The 20,411-nt window shown below is 53.0% G+C and overlaps 8 protein-coding genes across 8 annotated transcripts; 4 read left to right on the forward strand and 4 right to left on the reverse strand.

Moving 5' to 3' along the window:
* Positions 1–1,405: 1,405 nt before the first annotated feature.
* On the forward strand, positions 1,406–2,642 carry AA0111_g11930 (hypothetical protein; the record flags this gene model as incomplete). Its single annotated transcript, XM_028645852.1, has 3 exons — positions 1,406–1,672; positions 1,722–2,553; positions 2,611–2,642. The coding sequence occupies 3 exons, from the start codon at positions 1,406–1,408 to the stop codon at positions 2,640–2,642; spliced, it is 1,131 nt and encodes a 376-aa protein (XP_028500469.1).
* A 1,008-nt stretch (positions 2,643–3,650) lies between these two features.
* On the forward strand, positions 3,651–5,326 carry AA0111_g11931 (hypothetical protein; the record flags this gene model as incomplete). The annotated part of the gene is made up of 4 exons (XM_028645853.1): positions 3,651–3,919; positions 4,028–4,407; positions 4,462–4,886; positions 4,955–5,326. 4 exons carry the CDS (start codon positions 3,651–3,653, stop codon positions 5,324–5,326), a joined length of 1,446 nt encoding a protein of 481 aa, XP_028500468.1.
* Positions 5,327–6,455: 1,129 nt separating this feature from the next.
* AA0111_g11932 (hypothetical protein) lies at positions 6,456–7,071 on the reverse strand (the record flags this gene model as incomplete). Its single annotated transcript, XM_028645854.1, has 2 exons — positions 6,456–6,899; positions 6,949–7,071. The coding sequence occupies 2 exons, from the start codon at positions 7,069–7,071 to the stop codon at positions 6,456–6,458; spliced, it is 567 nt and encodes a 188-aa protein (XP_028500471.1).
* A 1,051-nt stretch (positions 7,072–8,122) lies between these two features.
* Positions 8,123–8,572, forward strand: AA0111_g11933 (hypothetical protein; the record flags this gene model as incomplete). The annotated part of the gene is made up of 1 exon (XM_028645855.1): positions 8,123–8,572. The coding sequence occupies one exon, from the start codon at positions 8,123–8,125 to the stop codon at positions 8,570–8,572; it is 450 nt and encodes a 149-aa protein (XP_028500470.1).
* Positions 8,573–9,239: 667 nt separating this feature from the next.
* AA0111_g11934 (hypothetical protein) lies at positions 9,240–10,676 on the reverse strand (the record flags this gene model as incomplete). Its single annotated transcript, XM_028645856.1, has 6 exons — positions 9,240–9,368; positions 9,451–9,534; positions 9,588–9,985; positions 10,040–10,250; positions 10,309–10,465; positions 10,519–10,676. 6 exons carry the CDS (start codon positions 10,674–10,676, stop codon positions 9,240–9,242), a joined length of 1,137 nt encoding a protein of 378 aa, XP_028500465.1.
* A 2,465-nt stretch (positions 10,677–13,141) lies between these two features.
* AA0111_g11935 (hypothetical protein) lies at positions 13,142–13,795 on the forward strand (the record flags this gene model as incomplete). The annotated part of the gene is made up of 1 exon (XM_028645857.1): positions 13,142–13,795. The coding sequence occupies one exon, from the start codon at positions 13,142–13,144 to the stop codon at positions 13,793–13,795; it is 654 nt and encodes a 217-aa protein (XP_028500464.1).
* A 901-nt stretch (positions 13,796–14,696) lies between these two features.
* Positions 14,697–18,129, reverse strand: AA0111_g11936 (hypothetical protein; the record flags this gene model as incomplete). The annotated part of the gene is made up of 9 exons (XM_028645858.1): positions 14,697–14,951; positions 15,052–15,405; positions 15,912–16,205; positions 16,270–16,680; positions 16,736–16,890; positions 16,940–17,501; positions 17,555–17,652; positions 17,720–17,881; positions 17,934–18,129. 9 exons carry the CDS (start codon positions 18,127–18,129, stop codon positions 14,697–14,699), a joined length of 2,487 nt encoding a protein of 828 aa, XP_028500467.1.
* A 1,014-nt stretch (positions 18,130–19,143) lies between these two features.
* On the reverse strand, positions 19,144–20,406 carry AA0111_g11937 (hypothetical protein; the record flags this gene model as incomplete). Its single annotated transcript, XM_028645859.1, has 1 exon — positions 19,144–20,406. One exon carries the CDS (start codon positions 20,404–20,406, stop codon positions 19,144–19,146), a length of 1,263 nt encoding a protein of 420 aa, XP_028500466.1.
* Positions 20,407–20,411: the final 5 nt, after the last annotated feature.

The following is a 20,411-nucleotide window of genomic DNA, read 5'->3' on the forward strand; positions in this document are numbered from 1 at the left end:
TCTTCAAAGATTTCCCAATCTCCAGGGTATGCACTGCCTGATTGACCAACACGAGCTGCAGCAAGGGCATACGCAGACTGACCTGGCACAGAGATCGCCCGGATAAGGGTTCACGAAGCACTTCAACGCAAAGCACAAGCGGACACATATATGGCAATCAGAGCCAAGGAAATACTTCCAGATAGAAACGCGATTCTGGTCGCCATGACTGATAGTACAACGTTTGTCAGTGGCTGTTAATGCCAAGCCTCTTAGGCTGGGCTGCAATCATTTCACTGCTAGGCGAATCGACGGATCATGGCCAAGTGTCTTTTGACTGCTGTCACCGGTTCAGTTGTTCGATGCAGATGTTCGATCTTTGACACATCTTTTTCTCAATGAGACCAAGTTACGTACATGCAATACATGGATACTCTTCAGACAATTGCGCAAGGTCTGCTAGTGTGCGCGTCCATGGGCCTGAGTCCGAAGTTGGAGGTATCACAATACAACAATTTCTGTGTAATAGCGAGACCAGTTGGCTATATAGTAACCTAGCTCCAAGCCGGGACCGTTCCAAAGTCTGGTGGAAAGGAAGGACCATGTAAAGCATTGTGAAATCTTTGCCGCTTAGCGCAGAGTCAACCGAGCAACATAGGGTCTCAGGTAAAGGACTGTATTTGGCTCAGTTGTGCCTGCCCTCGAGGCCATGAGCGGTAATCTTGTCCTTAAAAGTACCGTACGGACTCGCAGCAGCCATCTCAGCGTACGTTACCGCGCAGAGCCCGGCTGTAGCGGCTAGCTAGGTAAGCCAGGCGCCGGAGCTGCCCACGTTCGAGTCATAGTTGCGCGAGTCGGTGCCCAAAGATGCAACTGTTGCGCCTTGTTGCGGGCTCTGAGGAGACCACGGTAGCTAATTACAACGGAAGCCGAAGATAGCGACAACGACGCTGCTCCTCGTCCATCACAATGGGGTCAAGAAACGGTCAAACCGATATTCACGGACCGATCTCCGCGTGGCTGCAGCGGGTCCCGATGGTGGTGTTTTTTTCGTACGATCCATCACGGTGCTCACACTAATCCTTTGAGAGAAGAAAACGCTCATCAAACACGCTGGTTGTTAAGTCTTCCCAGCTCTTCATCATTTCTTCACGCAGTCCACCATAGAAACAGCTCCTCGCCTTGAGGTTTGTTCCAGCACTGGACAGGTCACTTCCGTCAAACTCACAGCTTCCTGCGTGCTGTCGGCTCCAGTGGCACTCGCTATCTCAGACCTCTATCAATATCTAGGGGTTCTATCCACATCCTAGGTTCTTGTCCGTGGCACTGACTTTCGCAAACGTCCAGTTTGCCTTCCAGTTTCCTTCCTTTTTGTACAGCCACCCTACTGGGCTAGACGTAGAGGAAAGCGGTAATGGCCTCAGCCATGGATGCGCGACGTCTCCTGGCGCACCAAGTCAACGGTAGTGGGGAGGAGGAACCGTCTGCGGGCAATTGCAGCACCATGAACGAGTACGATGGACGGATGGGGCTTCGAATATCCGCCATCTTTATTATCCTTGTTGGTTCGACGCTAGGCGCTCTCTTTCCAGTCTTTGCACGGCGGCACCGGGAGATGGGAATTCCTGAGTGGGTATTCTTTATAACAAAGTATTTCGGCTCTGGGGTGATCATTGCTACCGCCTTCATCCACGTAGGCCCTGAGGTATCTTGTTAGCAGAACAGCAGCTGACTTTGCACAGCTTCTTGCTCCGGCCAACGAAGCCCTCGGCAACGAATGCCTCACTGGTGTCATCACAGAATACCCATGGCCCGAGGGAATTGCCCTCATGACCGTCTTTCTGATGTTCTTTCTAGAACTGATGATGATGCGCTACGGCAACTTTGACGGCGATCATGACGATGGTAACGGTCGCTCTCATTACACAACTCCAGCCCCTCAGGATGGCCATGTGGATTTAATTAGCGTAGATGGCCAGAATAAGTACACGGAGTCCCCAGAAGGCCACAACCACCATGCGCCAGGAGAGGACCATCTTGGTCATCGCCGCGATCATACAGACAATGGCTCTTTAAGACCCGATTGGATAGAACGTGGCATCATTCCTGAGACCTATGCAACACAGATGACCGCCATCTTTATTCTCGAGTTTGGCGTTATCTTCCATTCCATCTTCATAGGCCTCACGCTCGCAGTTTCGGGCGAAGAGTTCGTCACGCTATATATCGTCCTTGTTTTTCATCAAACATTCGAGGGCCTCGGTCTTGGAGCCCGATTAGCAACAGTTCCTTGGCCGACATCGAAGCAGATCACGCCCTACATCCTCGGGTTGGCCTATGGGCTGTCCACCCCTATTGCTATTGCCATTGGCCTCGGCGTCCGTAACACGTATCCACCAGAGTCGAGAACCGCGCTGATCACTAATGGAGTCTTTGATTCCATCAGTGCAGGTGTTCTTCTTTATACCGGTTTGGTTGAGCTCATGGCACACGAGTTTATGTTCAGCCCATACATGCAACAGGGCTCTGTATGGAGGATGTTGAGCGCCTTCTTCCTCATGTGCCTCGGTGCCGGTGAGTTATTCTCGTATCGTTTCCTTCGTTTGGATTCCCGGCTGACATCGTCCATAGGTCTCATGGCTCTCCTCGGTAAATGGGCATGAATCTTTCCACCGAGGTCCAAGGAGACAATATTGACCTACAACCATCACAACTTTTGGGCACATGCCCACTAGACCATGGTGTGGCGACAGATACTAATCTTTTCCCGTGGTTCAATGAAAGGAAAGGTGCTGTGGCATCTCATACTCCAACTGAGGTCATGTTTTCTGTACGGTACCTAAGAACATCCCAGGTAGAGTCGGCTCTATTAAATGAATGATACAGGTGCCTACTTATGCACATTGAATGTCGGCTTGTAGTGTGCATCAGTGCGTCGAACGTATATCGAAATTCACAACATACAGTTCCCCTGATCCTCCCTTGGACTCTCTGCAACCCTATATATGCGTTGAGGCAATCGTCGGATTCCTTGTTTTGAAAAAGGCAAATCAGCTCAATTTTACATCCGCAATAATGCTAATCACATAACAGGAGTTTCATCAGGAACTGAAGAAGCTAGCCACGTAAGGTGTATCCCGCTAATTCGGTATGTTCTGGCAAGGTCATCCAAGTCTCGGTGATACAATGCTCAGGATGACAAAATTTCCACCTAGTGCAGCACTTCATTTAGAACTTCTAATGCCGATGACAATCCCGTTCTCTATCTCCTTGAGGCGTTAAAGCACGCAGTCGAGATATGCTTGGATGGAGCCAGTGATGGACAAAGACGTCTGTGGTTACATACTGTTTTATACGAAAATGAAACAGGCATATGACCGGTTTCCTATGAAGCTCAATCCCAGATCATTTATATGCTTTGGTTAGTTTCATACGTTGCATGAAATACCCGACACTCCTGTATAACGTTATATAGTCGTTGAAATAAGGAAACTTTCTGTATCAAAGGCAAGGAGAGCAGATCTCAAGCCCATCAACCTAATTTGCAAATCATGATCAGTACGAGGACGATGTTTCCTAGTAAAATTCTTTGGGAAATCGCGTCACGCACATCTATTGAAGTACTCTCGATATGGCAGACATGCCCATATGGTCCACTTATCAGCAACACCATGACGTCGATCAGGAGCTACTTCAGCGGCTGCTCAAAGGCCACAGATACCGACAGAATTATTCTTGCCCCATCATCTATCAGTCCTCGCCGAAATGACGTCGCCGACGACACGCTGATCGGGCCCGACGAGTTCAAACTGAATGGGAAGCAGTATGTCCGCTGCTGCGTTTTTGCGAAGCGCCAGAAGCATAATAAGAAGAGGACGTCCATTGTCTGGATGCATGGCGAGGATATCCAGCGCAAGCAGAATCCGACGAAAAGGTTCTGGTACTGTTACTAATGCGAACAAAAACATCACCAGCAGGAGCTTCCAACATCCGGAAAGGGTAATACTACTGCCCTAGACCACCTCGAATCAAAACACCAAATTGATAGGAAGACCGGTGAATTCAACCCGAGAAAGAAAGGTTCGTCACAGCCATCAATCATTGACTTCAATAGTATATCCACCCTTGTATTCAAACGCCGATTTGACATTCGGTGGATCGTCTATTGCCATATCGCCTTCTTTCAGATTGAAGATGCCTACTTTCGCGAACTCCTCTTTTACATCTTTCCTGGCCTAACAAAGCTCCTCCCGAAGGCCAGGCTGATAATTCGCAGGTGGATTAAAGAGGCGTTTGACGCAAGGAAGGAGAGGCTGCGTCTGGACATGGAAGAGGCCCACAGCAATGTGTCGATTTCGTTTGACTTATGGACGTCACCTAATTATCTGGCCATACTCGGTTGTGTCGCTCACTTCATCGACAAAAAGGGTAAGCGATGAACAGCTGTTCTTGCGCTTCGTGAACTCGCTGGCGAACATTCAGGCGAAAATATGGCGGATGTCCTCCTCCATATATTCGACGACTATAAGATTAGTGGCCGAATTGGGTACTTTATGGCAGACAACGCGAGTTCAAATGATACCTGCGTTGACCTGGTCCTTCAAGCTCTTTATCCAAACATGAGCAAAAAGCAGCGCCTACGACGACGTCTTGGGTGTTTTGGCCATATTGTCAACCTCTGCACGCAGGCTTTTATCATCGGAAAGGACGCAGAGAAGATTTGCAGGGACCTTGAAGCTGCATATCGCGAAGGGGATTTGAAGAGAATTGGTGAGCTCTGGAGGAAGCGCGGTGCGATAGGAAGGCTCTACAATATTATACGACATATTAGGGCCAGTCCTCAACGCCGTCAGTTCTTTAGATCAATTGAGATTGGCGGTGATCTAGCTGCCTTTGATGGATTAGAGGTGAGTATCTTCAGCTACGACCCGCAGTTAAGGATGTTATTAAGGTACTAATGCTACTTTCTTTATAGGTTATTCAGAGCCAGTCCACGCGTTGGAACTCATACTTCCTGTCTATCGGACGCGCCCTTAACGTTAAAGAACGTATTCAGCTCTTATGTGATCAATACGAGCCTCCGTCAGACACAAAAGATGTCCTAGACGACCGCCTAACCCCACGGCAATGGGACGAACTTGGCCACCTCCATGACCAACTTGAGACGTTCTACGAGGCTACCCTAATGAATGAAGGGAAGCAATGGACTCTTGCTGATCATTTTCAGTCGTTGAACTGGCTAGTTGATGAAATCCAAATTGCCCGACAGAAATTCGAACAGCTTGCCAAAGGCGCCCTTCGAAAGTGTGGCCATAGGCAGGATAAGCTGAACAAAGCTGTTCTCTAATCCAATCACGACAAGCTGAGTCGTGATCTTGCCCATCATAAAACTCGCTTCGTCGAGGTTGAAGACGTCCTCATCACAGATACCATATGTGGCCTTGGTGCGCTGTACGAGGTCAAACCAGCTGATAATAAGCCCTGGATCCTCACACAAGGCTCTCTGCCTGTCGTACGGCCGATTGAAACGTGGCGTAAGGGAAGGCGTACCGTTGACAAAGTTCTTTGGCCACTCCTGGCCTACCGGTCCTGCGCCGCGTGCAGCAAGCAGCTTATCAGCCATATCACGTACAGCACCCAGAGTGGGCGCAAATCCGCGTGAGTCTAAGTCCAGTATATGCGTAACAACCACCTTCTCTAGCTGCGTAAGCTTCTTTGAATTGGGCTGGCAATCGCGCCGTGCAGGCTTCCCGGTGCGTCGGTCACGCAGCGTTGATTAGGAACGTTAAACGTCGATGCAGCACGTCTAACGCGTGGTATATGAGTAGTACCAAGAGCTGAGATAGCAAGCTAGATATCAGCTTTATTTTGAGACAAATGAGTACTAGTTGGTGGTGCCATTGCTGTTGAAAGATAACGCGTTGAGAAAGTGGGTGGGGTGCACGACTGGCTTGCCTCAGCTTGCCAGTTACATTAAGAAATCGCGCTTCGTCTAGCTACATACAATAGTCTCTCGAGCTGAGCTCCCAAGTGTCCTCCCATGGGTTCGCGGTCCGGCCTCGGCCTGGCCTTTCCCTAGAATCTTTCAAAGTCCCGTTTTCTGCAACGACAGTGGTTCAGCCTTTTTGTGTATACCAGAGGCGCCGGTAGTGGTAGTGGTCGCAGCCCCCGAAATCAGTTAAACAAGCTAGAAGGACGCGCAGCCCTCATTCAATAGTATTGATAGAAGTGAAGAATGTGTGAGATGGAAGCGAAAATGCGAGGCGACCGTGACGATAGGAAAACGCCGGAAAATGCGATATGGGATATAACCCAAAACGCTCAACAACACAAAAAGCGGAACAACAATGTGGCAATCAGATCTCGTTGCGATCGTCGAGCTCGAACCTTTTTTTTTTCGCTTATGCGGCGGTGAAATGGCACCCTTTGATTTACGAATTGGGGTTTTGGTGAGCCAGGCCCGATCGATCGGTTGTTTAAGACGAAGAACTTTTACAACAGGCCAAGTATCGCGAAGCCGGCAGCGAATCCGGGAATGGTGACAAAAGCCAATGTTTCGTGAGCCAGAACATGACCTTGACGCCGGTCCTGTGCCAGCTGTTTCCGAGATGGTGCGTGAAGAAGCTCCATGCATGGTTGTACTCTTCCGGGAAAAGAATGCGTACGCGGTCGCCATCGACGGGGCCGGCGTTGTTGCAGTGCCTCCAGACGATGCTGAGGAAGAGCGGTTCGGTAGACGCCATAACAGTGGTGTATGGCAGTGGCCAGCAACGGTTGTAGTCCGTCAACGAGCCGATCGCCTTCAAAAAGAAGGGATGGCGGGGAGTAGCGCTCATAGCGTCGTTGGAGATACCGGTGGGGATGGTGCGGCGGACCCACGCAGGGCAGGCGAGGAGAGGATCGAGGCTGCGATTGCATCCCTGGGCTGCGTCAGTTCGGTATCGGTCTCATATCGTGCTTGGTACATACATCGTCCAGATCAATGTAGATTCTGCCGAAATGATGCAGCACGAGGTATCGAATGGCATCGGTGCGCGGAATGGGATAAGGGTAGCCGTCAAAGGTCTCAAGAAACCATGGGTATCTGGGCATGTCAGCCTGCGTGTTCTAAGCCATGGGCCTGCTGGTACATATTTGGCAGCAATAAACTCTCGCGACTTCTTATCAATCCATAACTACGCGCTGTTACCCTCTGCACCCATTGTTCACATCTTTTTCTATGGTACCTTCGTACTTATGGCGTTGAAAGCTTAACGTTCGTCTTGTATTATCTGTCCACAGTCCAGAGTAGCGGTATTTGGCGCTGTCGGTGCTGCCAACGATGAGGTGCGCTACGTCCGAAGTGAGGTTGAGCTGATTGTCGCGCCCATCTGCGCGCCGATAGCCGCAAGTTGCGCCTATTGAATATTAGATAAAGCGACATACTACAGGAGTTGATAGGCATACGCGCTGCTCGGGGGCAATGCAGATGCAGCAGAGCATGGCCCCAGCCAGGGACAGCTGGCTTGTCCCTGTGTGGTGTAAGTCCATACCCGTGGTAGAAATATCGCTAGACATACCATAGCCTCCATCAGTCGCATCCATTTGGTTGTTGCTGCATGCAGAAGTCGCGATGTCGTGTGCTTGGTGCCGAGAGGAAGCGCGTCCGAGCTAAGCCTTGCATTACCACGCGTTGAAGGGGAGGCGACATCACGTGATGCAGCCACTGCCGATTGCCATTGCCTCGTCTCGGCGCCATCTTGCTGCTCCTTCCGCACAGCCTTGGAGATCCCCCAGATGATCCGAATCTCGCTACACGAAAGCGTTTTTGTTGCCAGGTATCCACCATTGCCATCATCGAACTACGTGCGAATGACAAACTCTTTCTTCCTGAACTCGCTTTTCGGGGCTGAGCTAGCAGTGACTCCTCTCGATAGCGCACCATGTGGTGTGCGCTGATCGATCGGCTCGCATCTCCTGTATCTCCTGATTCTGCACCCCAGATGACGATACATGCGCATTTGGGCCTGCATTTTTGTTTTCGGGCATCGTGGGATGCGAGACGCTGACGCCCTGCTTGTATTTGATATTGCCGGGCTACCTGCCAATACTGCCAACATGTCCACAGCCCCTGGACGCGCACTATGCTGCGAGCGTGGGACGAATGGTTGAGGAGCAGGAAACTCTCGCTCGACCGACCCGACGCACCTCTCTTACTGGCTTTGTACCAATCCTAAGTCTCACGAGCCGTCCAAGAGGAAACTCAGATGCAACAATAGCAACACCAGCAGCACTAACACTTACACGCCCACAAGCAGCACACATTGGCGGGCCGAATGACTCAACTGTACAACGACCCATCCACTTTATGCGTGTACCCTCATTCAACCCTCCAGCCTTCTCAGAAATAGAACCACCACCACCTTTAAAAACGCCACCCCCTCTTTACGAAACAACTGTATCGCCTTCAAGTGGTTTAGCAGATTACTTCTCTCGCTTATCAGAAGCATACGACTCCGACAGTGATCCCGAGCGCAACGACCGCGCGCGCGTTGAGATACCCCTGACGCCTGGTGGTCGCACAAATAGGAGTATGGACGAAAGGAGGATCTGATTACCCGTGGGTCACTGAGCTGCAAGGGTCAAGTAGCGGAGATATCAGCACCATAGGCTTCTGCTCTTGCTTGATCTAGTATTTGCCAATTCTACTATCTCAGGCGACTATGCAGCGACGATTCATAATAGACTGTACCCAATGAATGCAAGATAATCAATCCCGTCTATTCTGTGTGGCTGTGATGGGTTGAATAGATGGAAATAGATGCAGTTTCGGGGTGTTGATAATGCCGTGTTGCCGTAGCGTTCGGCCTGGCACTCAAAAAGTCGAGCTCCTTCGTAAATATAAGGCGTAGCTCGAGGAATTAGAGCAGGTTTGACGGATGAGGTTCCCAAAGAGGCCATGACATTACACAAGATGGTCAGTGGCATGGTCCCGTGACAATCCCGTATTCCATACACGTCTACATTTGGCACTAATCAACACTTCTTAACGTATACGAAGGTGTCAGGTGAAGAAGAATAAGTCGGTCGTATTACAAGCTATGTACGATGGGAGTAATATATAGACAAAAGTACTAAAGGAGACTAACCTGAATAGTCTGGCAACACTACGTACTAGTCCACCTTGTGTGCCAAGCCCTTGCGCGCCAGCAACGGATAAACGCGCGTATTGCGGCAGCGCAATAGTATCAGATCGATACAATACTATTGTTCAATATCGGTCAGCTCGCATGATACTGCACGATCATGCCACGGGCGCGGTGATTGAGAACTTGGCAGTGATGTATCCAAGTGCCCGGGTTGTCCACAATCATGCTTAGCGACCTCGTTTGAGCGGACAAAACATTGATCTGTCACACAAATCAGTAAGTACGCTACGGGTTGCACCTCTTCGGAAAGAGAAATGTTGGACAAAAAGAAGGAAACACTTACAACATCCACTCTCTGTTGAGCCCAAAGTAGGACGTTACCGTGCCAATGCGGAGTATGAACGTTGCGCACGTCACCAAGCGCTTCCTGTGGGCCATAATCAGTTGTGCTTGCAAGTCTCACACAACAAGCTCACTTACAACATGCCAACGAGCGTTTCGGCCCACGGTCAGATTCAAGCCGAATAGATTACCAAACATGCGCCCGTTGATACTATGCTTCATGTTGCTCTGCTGAAAACCTGGGTCCAGCCTGGTAACCTGAAGCTCGCGCTCCGAGATACTCGTCTTGTTGAGGGTGTTTTCATCGATGTAGTAAGAGAGGTTCTCATCCACGATGAGAAACAGTGTCAGCACTTCTTCTGTCAGATTCGACCCCGCCGGAGCCGGTACATTCAAGGTGTGCTTTGCGAGTTCCCCCGGACGATAGACGATGGAAGCACCCACCAGGCCGCTATTCACGTCTTGCTGGCCGGCAACATCGGAGTGATAAGTCCAAGCTAAAGATGGGGGATCCAATGGTCCGGGTCCTGAACGTTCTAGACAATATTGATAAGCTTTTCTCCGTCAGCAGTAGAGCAAATGCAACTCACCTGGCACTTCCCAGGTGTATGTCCAAGTCGATCCAGGCGCAACAGAATTCCCTTCAGACTCTTGCCCTGCGGCAGCAAGGCCTTCGCTTGGTTTGGCGTAGCGAAAGCCATGGGGATGCATCGTATGGTTATGAGAAGCCATATTTTTAAACACCACCTTTACGGTGTCTCCTACCTCAGCACGGATTATAGGTCCGAGCATACCGAGCCACTGGAGGACAAGAAGTTAGGAACGGTTGTATCTGTTTTGAAAACAACTGCAGACTTACCTCTGGCCTTGGGGCTTGCTGCGTGAATGATCCGTCCTGGTACTCTCGAAATAAAGCTTTCTTGTAAACGTGTCCTATTCTTTGGCCATTCCTTGTACCGAAAGCAGCGGCCTGGGGAGAATCTTGCACTGGCATCCCGTTGATCATGTCCATGTCGCTAAAAGTCTTAGAAGTTGCGTAAGACAGGTGTCCTCCGGTTGAGCGACTTACCTAGGCATGTAGTCCCACTCTTCTTCCACAGCGGCGACATAGTAAGTCCTGACAACGCCAGATGTCACATTTTCGTATCCGGCCGATGCGAGCGCGGTGCGAGCAAGAGCCGCAAACAGGAAAGTCTTCCAGAGATAGAAAACTACGCGATGAAACATGATGGATTGTTGAAAGCGCGCTTCTCGCTCTAACGTAGATAGGTGGTGATTAAAAAACAGTCCGTTAATATAGTTTCACTGTTTAGCTAGATCGTCGGCTTTATATATGGGGTGGAAGTTCTTCCGCGGCAGCTGCACTAAGTGTACACTGTGCCAGCTACCTTGACCTATGTCTGACGTATGAACTTCGTTTAGGCGAATCACTGCAAGAATGCGCTTATACAGCTTGCACTGCCAGGAAGCCCTTCCGTGTTTGTTCATAAAAGCATGGCTAAACTAAGTTTCTCCAATATATTGCATGGCGGTGATCTCGCTGCCGTCCCCACCAATAGAATGGCACAACCCTTGCTAGTGAAACCCACCACTTGGCAACCGCTCAAAACGCGCATCCACTACTGCAAACCGCACAAACCACGCATTTGCGTTCAAAGACCACACAAAGATCGCACGTCCACTGCGAACCAATAATTTGAAGCTACGAGTCATAACGGCTCCCCAACAATTACACTTGTACAGGTCCCAGCACCAGCGTGGGAAACCTGGATCCGGTCTAGCTATGACTAGATTTCGCAAATGGCCTTTTGCTGTTTCTCAGAGTAATGTAACTCCGGTGGCCATCTCGGGTCTTCGAGCACCTGAAAACCGGTTTTCTAGAGGAGCCGTAAACCCAAAGGCCCTAGTCAGTTGCACAACAGGTCCTGCACCGTAATTCGTAACTATGACCGCCTGGTCTGTTGATTCGGACGCGTAGACCTGCATGTGGGGAGAACATCTATTGCATGCGCGACCGGGAATCGAAAGCTGCCTGTATGTCCATCCTTAATAACGTTCTAAGCGACGTTGAAAGTGCTGCCGTCACCGTGTTGTAAAGCGTTTAGCGTCAATTGGGACAAAGCATTGCCTTACCCGTTAGAAATATGTGGTCTAAGACTCCGTTGTTGATGGGATTCCAGCAGCAATTGGCCATCCACGACATCATTACGTTCAAATTATGGCGGTCTGCAGATATGCGGAGACATTCATCGGATCCCCAGGGTGGTATGCATTGCACCATCCCGCATATGCTACACCTCCGTTAGCGCCTGCTAGGTGCTCAACACTTCCGTATCCCAGTCTCGTCGTGTTGTTCCATGTCAAGCATGTATCCCGTGTCAGGGAAGCAAGGGCCGCCCCTGACGTTCCTACTGGGCGATGATTGTCCTGCCGTCGAGGATGAACGCTGATTGCTGCTGTTATCGTCACATCTGCAGAGCAAGAAAAGAGCACTAGGCAGCTTGAAGTGCTTTTGTCCGTCAACAATGATTCGATCCACCGATTTTATGACGTCGGCGAACCTGTCTTGCCTTGTTGAGTATATCAGTTTAGCAGCACACAGTATCGCTGTCGCAACCTTTACGCAGTGCCGGAATATGAGCGGGTACGGTAAGGTTTTGTGGGACAATCGCAGTCATTATGGAGAATGAAGGAGGATTAAATGTAGAGTTCACTATTCGTAACTCTCGGTGTCTCATTTCCTACGTCGGCATTTAAGTCTGATATGTATAGATAGAGCTTTGATCACCCAATCTGCGAATGAAGGACAGCAGTCACTGCCTCGAATGGTTGCTAGTAGCTTCCTTGCTACTCTATATAATCAACACAGTCCAAATGATCATGGCCTCGAGGACACCCTTTAGGACACCTTCTTCACATATGGTGCGGCTTCAAATCTTGATGCAAACATATTTTCTTCTGTACAAAGGGGAAGTAAAGTGGGGAGCAGGGGTTAGAAGTTGTGATTTGGTTTGGTTTGGTTTGGTTTTGTTCTACATTTGATACGGAGCCGGTCATACCAGAGCGGGATTTCACTCCAGTAGCTTGACTAAGCTTGTGTTGGTCTATTCGATGGGTTTGTTTTATTCTATCGCGGCCTTAACTAAAAAGAAAAGAATCAAACGGTCATGAGAATGATCGTCCTCAGGGCAAATACGCTGCTAACTCTAATCCTCCACTGGACGGTATCATGAGACTCCTGAATCCGTTCTCTGGGTTACGTATATATTCAAGGAAATCTTTGTACAAGAACTTAGCTATCCCAACATTGTCCGCAATGACAATAGCACCATGCTTCAGCCTCGGTTGTACAAGTTTAAGAGTAGAAAGTGCGAGAGGTGTCCAGACTGCAGACGTTAGCAAAACCTCACGAGTATGTAGGAAAACTCAAGGAAAACTTCAGTGGGAGCACGTACTATCCAGCAACAAGAGGTCGATCTTTTCCGGTATGCCCTCATCAATCCTCAAGGTCTCCAGAATATCCCCCTCGCGAAGCTCAATCCAATCTTCTACATCGGGTCCCGCCTCTTTCCAGTTTGCTCTAGCTTTCGCAGCCTTGGATGGCTCTAGCGAGCTGACCAGCCCCCAGTGCGTTCGTCTCGCGAAACAGAGATGGACGGCTTCTCCAAAAAGTCGAACGAGGAGCGAGCCAGATGCAGAACCCGCTGCCGCGAGAAGCTCGCACAGCACATCGGTATGGAAGAAGCACTCAGGCAGGCGCGTTCGCTAATGCAGGACAAGAGCAGCAGCTAGGCTTCCGGATAGATCCCCTAGACGTCAGGCTCATCACCGGACATGACGAAGCGTATACCTGGAGCTACATGCCAGAGAAGGCATATCTGTTTCAGAAACATTTGAGCAAACATTCGATGGGTGCATGCATAGAGCTTTACGACGAGGTGGGGAAGACGTTCGAGGCAATCAAAGCCGCTAGAGCACCTGATTGCCAGACAGAGGTCGACGTCAGCTTCACAGGCACGATCAGGCAGTTAGAGCAGAAGTACGCGTTGCTACAGCAAGACCATATCCATGTGGTCGAGGATTGCGAGCGTTGGAAAGCACAGGCGACGAAGCATGAGCAGCTCAGGGCGAACGCGGACAACGAGCTTGCGGTCAAGAAAGCTGACTTGGAGTCTGCCCACGCCGTCGCCCAAGACTTGCGCCGGCAGCTGCAAGTCGTATCTGAGGAGTTGGGAGGGTTGCAGCAACAGCACGCCAGGACTGTACAGGGAGTAAACGAGATCTCCAGAATGTGGGAGGACGTCAGATCTGGATTACGTACCGTTGCCGGACCTGCCACTGTGTGACAATGCCGGCATATAACATGATTCTGTCGTGAAAACACCATGCTCCTATACAGACCTCGTAAAGCACGTGGCATTGTCGGCTGTTTGTTGTTAGACTTACCCAATGAATTCCGTAACGAGACTCTCCAGCCGCCAGTGCTTGTGTCCAGGCGACCGTCTCATGCTGCAAGCCGTGCCTCGACTCTAAAAGCGCTGCAGGGCAAAGTCGGGCTGCTCGAGTTCCCATACTAATCACAACAGTCTACAGATCGATCCTCCTTCTGCCGTACAGTGTCGGCACCCTCCAGGCATCCAGGTCTCATTTAGTCAGTTAAGGAATCAGCAGCTCGGACCCTGCGACCACACATCGATGCACACGGGCATTTAGATCGACAAACCAACATGCCGTCAGCACAGCAGCGGCCCACTCCACACAGCCCAGACCAAGCGCGCATGCTTCTGGTCGCCAGGCCGAGGGCGATAGACTAGCAGATGCGGATACTACAGCCCTGTGCAGTTGATACCACTTGGGGTCGTGCTGCTTCGGGATAGAACCACTCGGGTAGGGACGACTTTGGATGAGCACTACTGTAGATGGCAGTCGTCTAGGCAAGGTTTCTCTTCGAGATGAGAGAGCGGCGCGCCTCGATATTCTCCCGCCGTAAAATCCCTCCTGTCGCTTGAGCGTCGCTCGCTCAAGACAGACACCCCAAGGGTATCCGCTCGATCGACCGTCCTACTTAAAAGGCGAGACCCGTATATCACACCCATACAAAGTCACCCACGCCGCCACCAGTCCCCAATGCGTACAGAAAGCGATCTCCACCGCCTAAGTCGGAGACGGCCACACACATCATCCTACAGAGCGTCGATACTCTCCGTCGCAAGCCTGCACACCGAGACTCTCAACATCTGGTCCCATCTACTCGGCGCGCTCTGGTTCGGTGCCAGCATCGTGCGCTTCGCCCTTGTTCACCAGGGTCCGCTCACCCGCGATGCAGTAGGTGTTTCGCTCTACCTCGCGGCTACGGCTCTGTGCTTCGCCAGCTCGACCCTGTACCACGTCTTCGCCGATCACGTTCACGCTTGCTTCTGGCTGCGCATCGACATGTCGGAAGGACCGGCTCAGCGCGCATGTGGCTTTGGGAGTGGTCGCGGCCATGCCCTGGCTGCGCTGCTATTATCTCCACGTCCAAGGGCAACGTGTGGAGCTGCTAACAGAATTCCTGAGCCTCGTCATCATGAACAGCTTTGGCGGCGGCATCTACGCAACTCACGTTCTCGACAAAGCGATCGGTATGGACTTCGGCTTGCCAGATATCAGCCACCACCTCATGCACGTCGCCGTGGTTTTCGGAGCCTTGATGTACTGGCCGGGACTCTTGGCTTTCTACGAGGCCCGCGTAGCTGCCAATGGACCGCGGTGCTGTCTGTGAGCGGAAAAGACACGGGGTGTGGCAAGGAGAAGATTGGCGCGGTGTTGTTGGCGACAGCAGGATGGCGATAATCTCAAGGTTGGCCCTTTCGGCGCATGGATCCGCCGCTTGATGTGTATCCCTGTTGGTGTTGTGCGGGTCTTTCTGTAGAGCTGCTGCGATGGTGGGATTGCGTGGTGGTTGTGCTGCAGAGTCCTATAGACAAGCTAGGTTTAGACTATTGAACAAGAATCCATCCCAGCACACAAGTGTTTCAGAGGTTGTGCTTACTAACACCGTGCTACGTATCTTGGTGTCCTCACACCTGACCGTACGGCAACGGCTTGTTCGCAATACTGGTTCACCCGTAATCCGCGCTACCGGCACCACGGCAAGGTCTGGACATCACGCGTAACTAGCTTCAGAAACACCCCGCCTCGCGCTTTGCCAAGGTAAGTTGGCCGATCGCAAGACTTGCAGCTTGCGCACATACTAGCGACGATGTTATTTCCTCTACAGAATGGTCTTGCATACAGTCTGATAGTGTCGCAATTCGCAAGCAAGACGACAAGGCTTTACAGATGTGAGTAACTGCTCTGCCCCATTTATGAGGCTACAGGCGGGCCCATCCCGTCGCAACCACGCATGAGTTACTCCGCGCTGTTCTGACTCGCCTCTATCAAGCGAAGTGAACGAAGATTACAGGAGGTACCTCGACACACCCACTCACTGTCCACACGGTTCCGCTGCGGTCCCGCCAAGCGCACAGTGTCCATGCTGCATCTTCGGATCGACAAGCTGGCTAACAGTGCAGCCGCTGATAGGACTGCCATGGCCACGAAGACAGCGTGGAAGCCGCGGGAGTACGAGCCTAGCAGCGCACTCTTCCTGGGGTCAACATCGGCCATGCTGTGCAGGATGAAGATGTAGCGCTCGGAGTCCCGGGCGATGTCCGTAGGAAGGCCGGCGTCAGACAGCGCGGAGCCCATCGCATTCTGGAAGACGGTCCCCGACAACTAGGTGAAGCGGTCAGCGCGGCGAACACACGGCGTGCAGAGCGACTGCGGACTTGTAACGTACAGCAACACCGACGGGCATGCCCAGGCTGCGCATGAAGCCGTACATGCAGGCAGCCATCGCACGGTCCTCCTTCTTGGCAACGGTCTGGTTGGCGATAGCCTGGGTTGCGACGTTGACGCTCGTCAGCACCATACCATTCCCCACGCCGAACACCGCAAGGGCGAGCGCGAAGATCGCCTTCTCGGTGCGCTCATCAAAGACAGTGAACATGCCGCAGGCGACGAGCGTGACGCTCCAGCCCAGCCAGATGGCCCACCGAAAGTGCCCGAGGCGCGAAGTGAGGATGGCTACCACGACCGAGCCGGGAACCAGAAGACAGACGGCGGGGAAGAGATCGATGCCGGCACGGACTGGCGACGAGCCGCGCACCGACATCTGGTAGAAGGGCACATAGTAGAGGCCTGTGAAGAGCTGGAGGTTGGTCAGCACACAAGCACGTCTGCAACGGCTGGAGGGGAACACGCACGACGAGGCCGTTGACAAGAGCGCAGAAGAAAGCTGCAGCCGAGCTGGCACTCTGCAGCAGCGACACAGGCAGCAAGCTGTGCGGCTGTGCACGCCACTGCCATGCGACGAAGCCGGCGATACCAAGCACGCCAGCCACGACGGGCGCGACGGTTGCTGCCGATGGGCGCGACGGTTGCTGCCGATGCCCACGGATGCTGCGTACCGCCCCAGGAGATGCCAAGCAGGAGGCTGGTGGTGCTGCCGACAAACAAGAATGCGCCGAGCCAGTCCATGCGCCGCGGGTGATCGGCGAGCGGCACGTCGACGTCGTCGACAAAGAGCAGCGCAGCAGAGAACCCTAGGAAGCAGAAGGGGAAATTGATGTAGAAGCACCAGCGCCAGGAGGCGCTCTCCACGAAAGCACCCCCGAGCACTGGCCCGATGATGCTGCCAATGGACCACGAGGCGAGCACCATGGAGAAGTACTGGGGCCGCTGTCTCAAGGGAACCATGTCGCAGAAGATGACTTGGGTCATGGCGATGACGCCCCCGCCTCCGACGCCCTGCACGCAGCGCCCGATGAGCATAACGGCAAAGTCATGCGCCACCGCGCAGAACGCGGTGCCGAAGGTGAAGAGGACGATGGACATGATAAGCAGCCGCTGGCGCCCGCAGCAGGCGGAAGCTGCTGCGATCACGGGCTGGAAGACGGCCGAGATGAGGAGGTAGGTGGTGCCCGTCCAGAACGTCTCAGCGGCTGACCCACGAAGCGAGTGGGATATCTCCTGTGTCGAGTGCGTCAGCGCTGCACTGTGGTTAGAGAGGGCTCAAGCCTTACCGGCAACGCCGTCACCAGGATGGTGGCATCGAGCGAGACCACAAAGGATATGAGGCTTAGGCTGATCATGGCAAGCCACTGCTTGCGCTCCGGCTTCCCTGTGGTTAGAGGTTGCGTCAGCAGTACTCGGCAAGCAAGCAGGCCTGGCCTGGGAACACTGCTTACAGTCCGTACGATCGTCTGGCTCGTCTTCGACAGCTTCCGCGACGGCGGTCTCTGCGTCAAGCTTGAGCAGGTGCGTCGTCGAGCCTGACGTGGAGACGGAGCTCTTCGTGTAGGCTCTCTCGGGCTTGCAGGGAGGCATGGTGCCTCTCGCGTCGCCTGCAGCTGCGCGCCTTAATCAGCAGGTGAGACCAGGTCGACAGGGACGAGGACGTACGTCGGTTGCACCCAAAGCTGTTCTCCAGCTCTTTGACGAATTGGCGCAGCTCGTAATCGTCAGCTTGGTGACTGAGGGACCATCGGGGCCAGCAGGCGTGCTTGTGGTTGTGCTGGCGGTCATGCTCGCCGCTCTGCTCGCGCTCACGCCCATGTCTCTGCTCTTTGGAGGATGGCATGGGCATTGAGCGGGCCATCTTTCCCATCAGAAGAGCCAGCGGCAGTCAACTGGAGGCGAGGTGAAGGCGGAGACGTAGTGCAGAAGGAGGCGGAGGCGGGATAGAGGAGAAGGGGTAGGGTTCTGCTTCGAGCTCTAGGCCTATACGCGTGCAGTCGAGGCCGAACACGCAAAGAAGCAGCAGGGTGTAAGCGTGAGGCCGCGTTCTGTGCCCAGGGGCGGAGGCTGGATATACAGTCCGAAGCAACCATCACCTGGTGTGAGACGTCGATCCTCTCATCAGATTGCAGCAGCCAACGACTCCAGTGCAGACAGCGCAGTACCCGCATCAGCAAGGATAAGCTAAACACAGGCCAAGGGATCAGCCAGTTGCGCAGTCGAGTTAGCCAAATGTAAACACACCAACCATCTACTGTACCATCGCCACTGCAGCGATGCACCCACCTCATAGTACAGGACCTCGCGTGGGGACTGCACAGCATAGGCCATGTGGACGACTGAGTAGAGCAAGGCGGGGGCGCGCTGCCGCGCTGCTGCACTGCGTGTCTGTTCCCATGTGGTTTCGTGCTGATGGCGAAACTAGCGCCGATGAACAACCTGGGACACTCGTGCTGGCTCACTCGATGAGTGGTTTGCCGATAGTGCCCCAAGTCACTCGGGATAGCTACGCGCATGACCAGTCATGATTGACGAGGTGTTGGTCCACGAGCGAGTCGTCCACGAGTGGTTTGCCACCAATCTATGGCTGCGTAGGACGCCCTGCGCGTAGCTAGCGACGTGCAGTACTGTCGCTGCTCACAGCGGTAGTTGTTCGCTCGCCGGGAGCGGATAGGACGCACATCGATCCAGCACACATCAGCCGGAAATTCTGCTGAGTGCACTGGTCAAGCTACGTTCTGGGGTCTGACTACGCTACGCAAAGAACACAGCAGAAGGCAGTTCGAGTACGTCAACAAATCAAAAGGTCGTGCAGAGCCAACCGTACTTGACATGGTAGATTCACATCGAGTTGCGGTAGTCTTGCACGCAACGACTATATCCTCGCCCGGTTGTGTTCAAGCTTCAAATCCCACCCCGCTATCCATGCCACTAGTTGACTCTCTGTGATAGGTGCCACCTCAGGCAGGACGGCTGAAGCGTTTCCGTTCTCCGCCGCCATGTCGTGCTCTCTGCCACTTCCTGCCGCTCGCAAGAAGGTCTCTAGCTTCACCGCTCCCGGCTCCAGTGCGTCCAGCCACTTCGGAAGACTAACCTCCGTTGCTCTCAACCCAAATCGGCTCTGCAATGTCTCAAACAGCAATCGCCACAGAGCAGGCTGCGGATGCATCATGTTGAAAACCTGCACGTCCTTAGCTCTCGACTCTCCACAGACGACTCTAGCGACCCCCTCAGCAAGCGCGTCCACCGGGATCCAGTCCAAAGGCTGGACATGCGCAGGCCAGTACCCAGTTCTTGCGCTAGCTTTGATGATCGAGAACAGCCAACCTTGCACTGGCCACATGTTATACGCAGCGCTCGACCGAGCCGGCCCTCCAATCTGTCCTGCGCGGACAATCGCAACACTGAGGTCCGAGACGGCGTGAGCGCGTGCGAGGAGATGCTCGGCGATGCACTTGCTCTGGCCGTACCCATGGCCCATGGCGCTGGCACGTTCCCAAACCACGCGCTCGGGAATGAGGCGCTGCTCGGGATGCTGGCGTGGCCATTCTCCAACGGCACAGACGGACGAGATGAAAGTTATGCGAGGTTTCCGGGGGCTGGACGTGCAAAAGCCGATGGTGCTGGCCACGGCACTCAGTAGTGGCTGGAAGTTTCCTAGCGGCAGGCCCCAGTGGGGGTTCCAAGCGTTGAAGATGACTTCATCGACAGAAGAGGCGAGCAACTCGTTCTGAACAAGCCCCATTCCTACATCTTGCCGCGTGATATCTGCGACAAGGAAGCGTACGCGGGAGTATCTCCTGGAGCAATGTCCGGTAATGCCCGCGAGAGCTACCAAGGTTCGCTGCTCTCCATCGGCCCGTCTGTTGATGCAGAGAATGTTGGAGCCGGTATGGGTTTGGAGGAGAGATGCTAGAAGATACGGACCGAGGAACCCAGTCGTGCCGATTACAGCAATGGTCTTCTGCCTAACAGACGAGGCATCTGTTCTTGCACTCTGCGCTGGATCCTCCCCGGCATGCTTCGAGTTCCGCTGTGCATTGCAGCCGTTTGCTCGGTAGTCTTGTTGTGTTGCTGTGGAGGACTCGGTGTGCATGTTCAGCGCGGCAGCACTATCAGCTGCGGTGGTGGTGACCATCTTGG

This window comes from Alternaria arborescens (genome assembly GCF_004154835.1).
Source record: "Alternaria arborescens strain FERA 675 chromosome Unknown contig_61, whole genome shotgun sequence".
In the NCBI taxonomy this organism is placed as follows: Eukaryota; Fungi; Ascomycota; class Dothideomycetes; order Pleosporales; family Pleosporaceae; genus Alternaria; species Alternaria arborescens.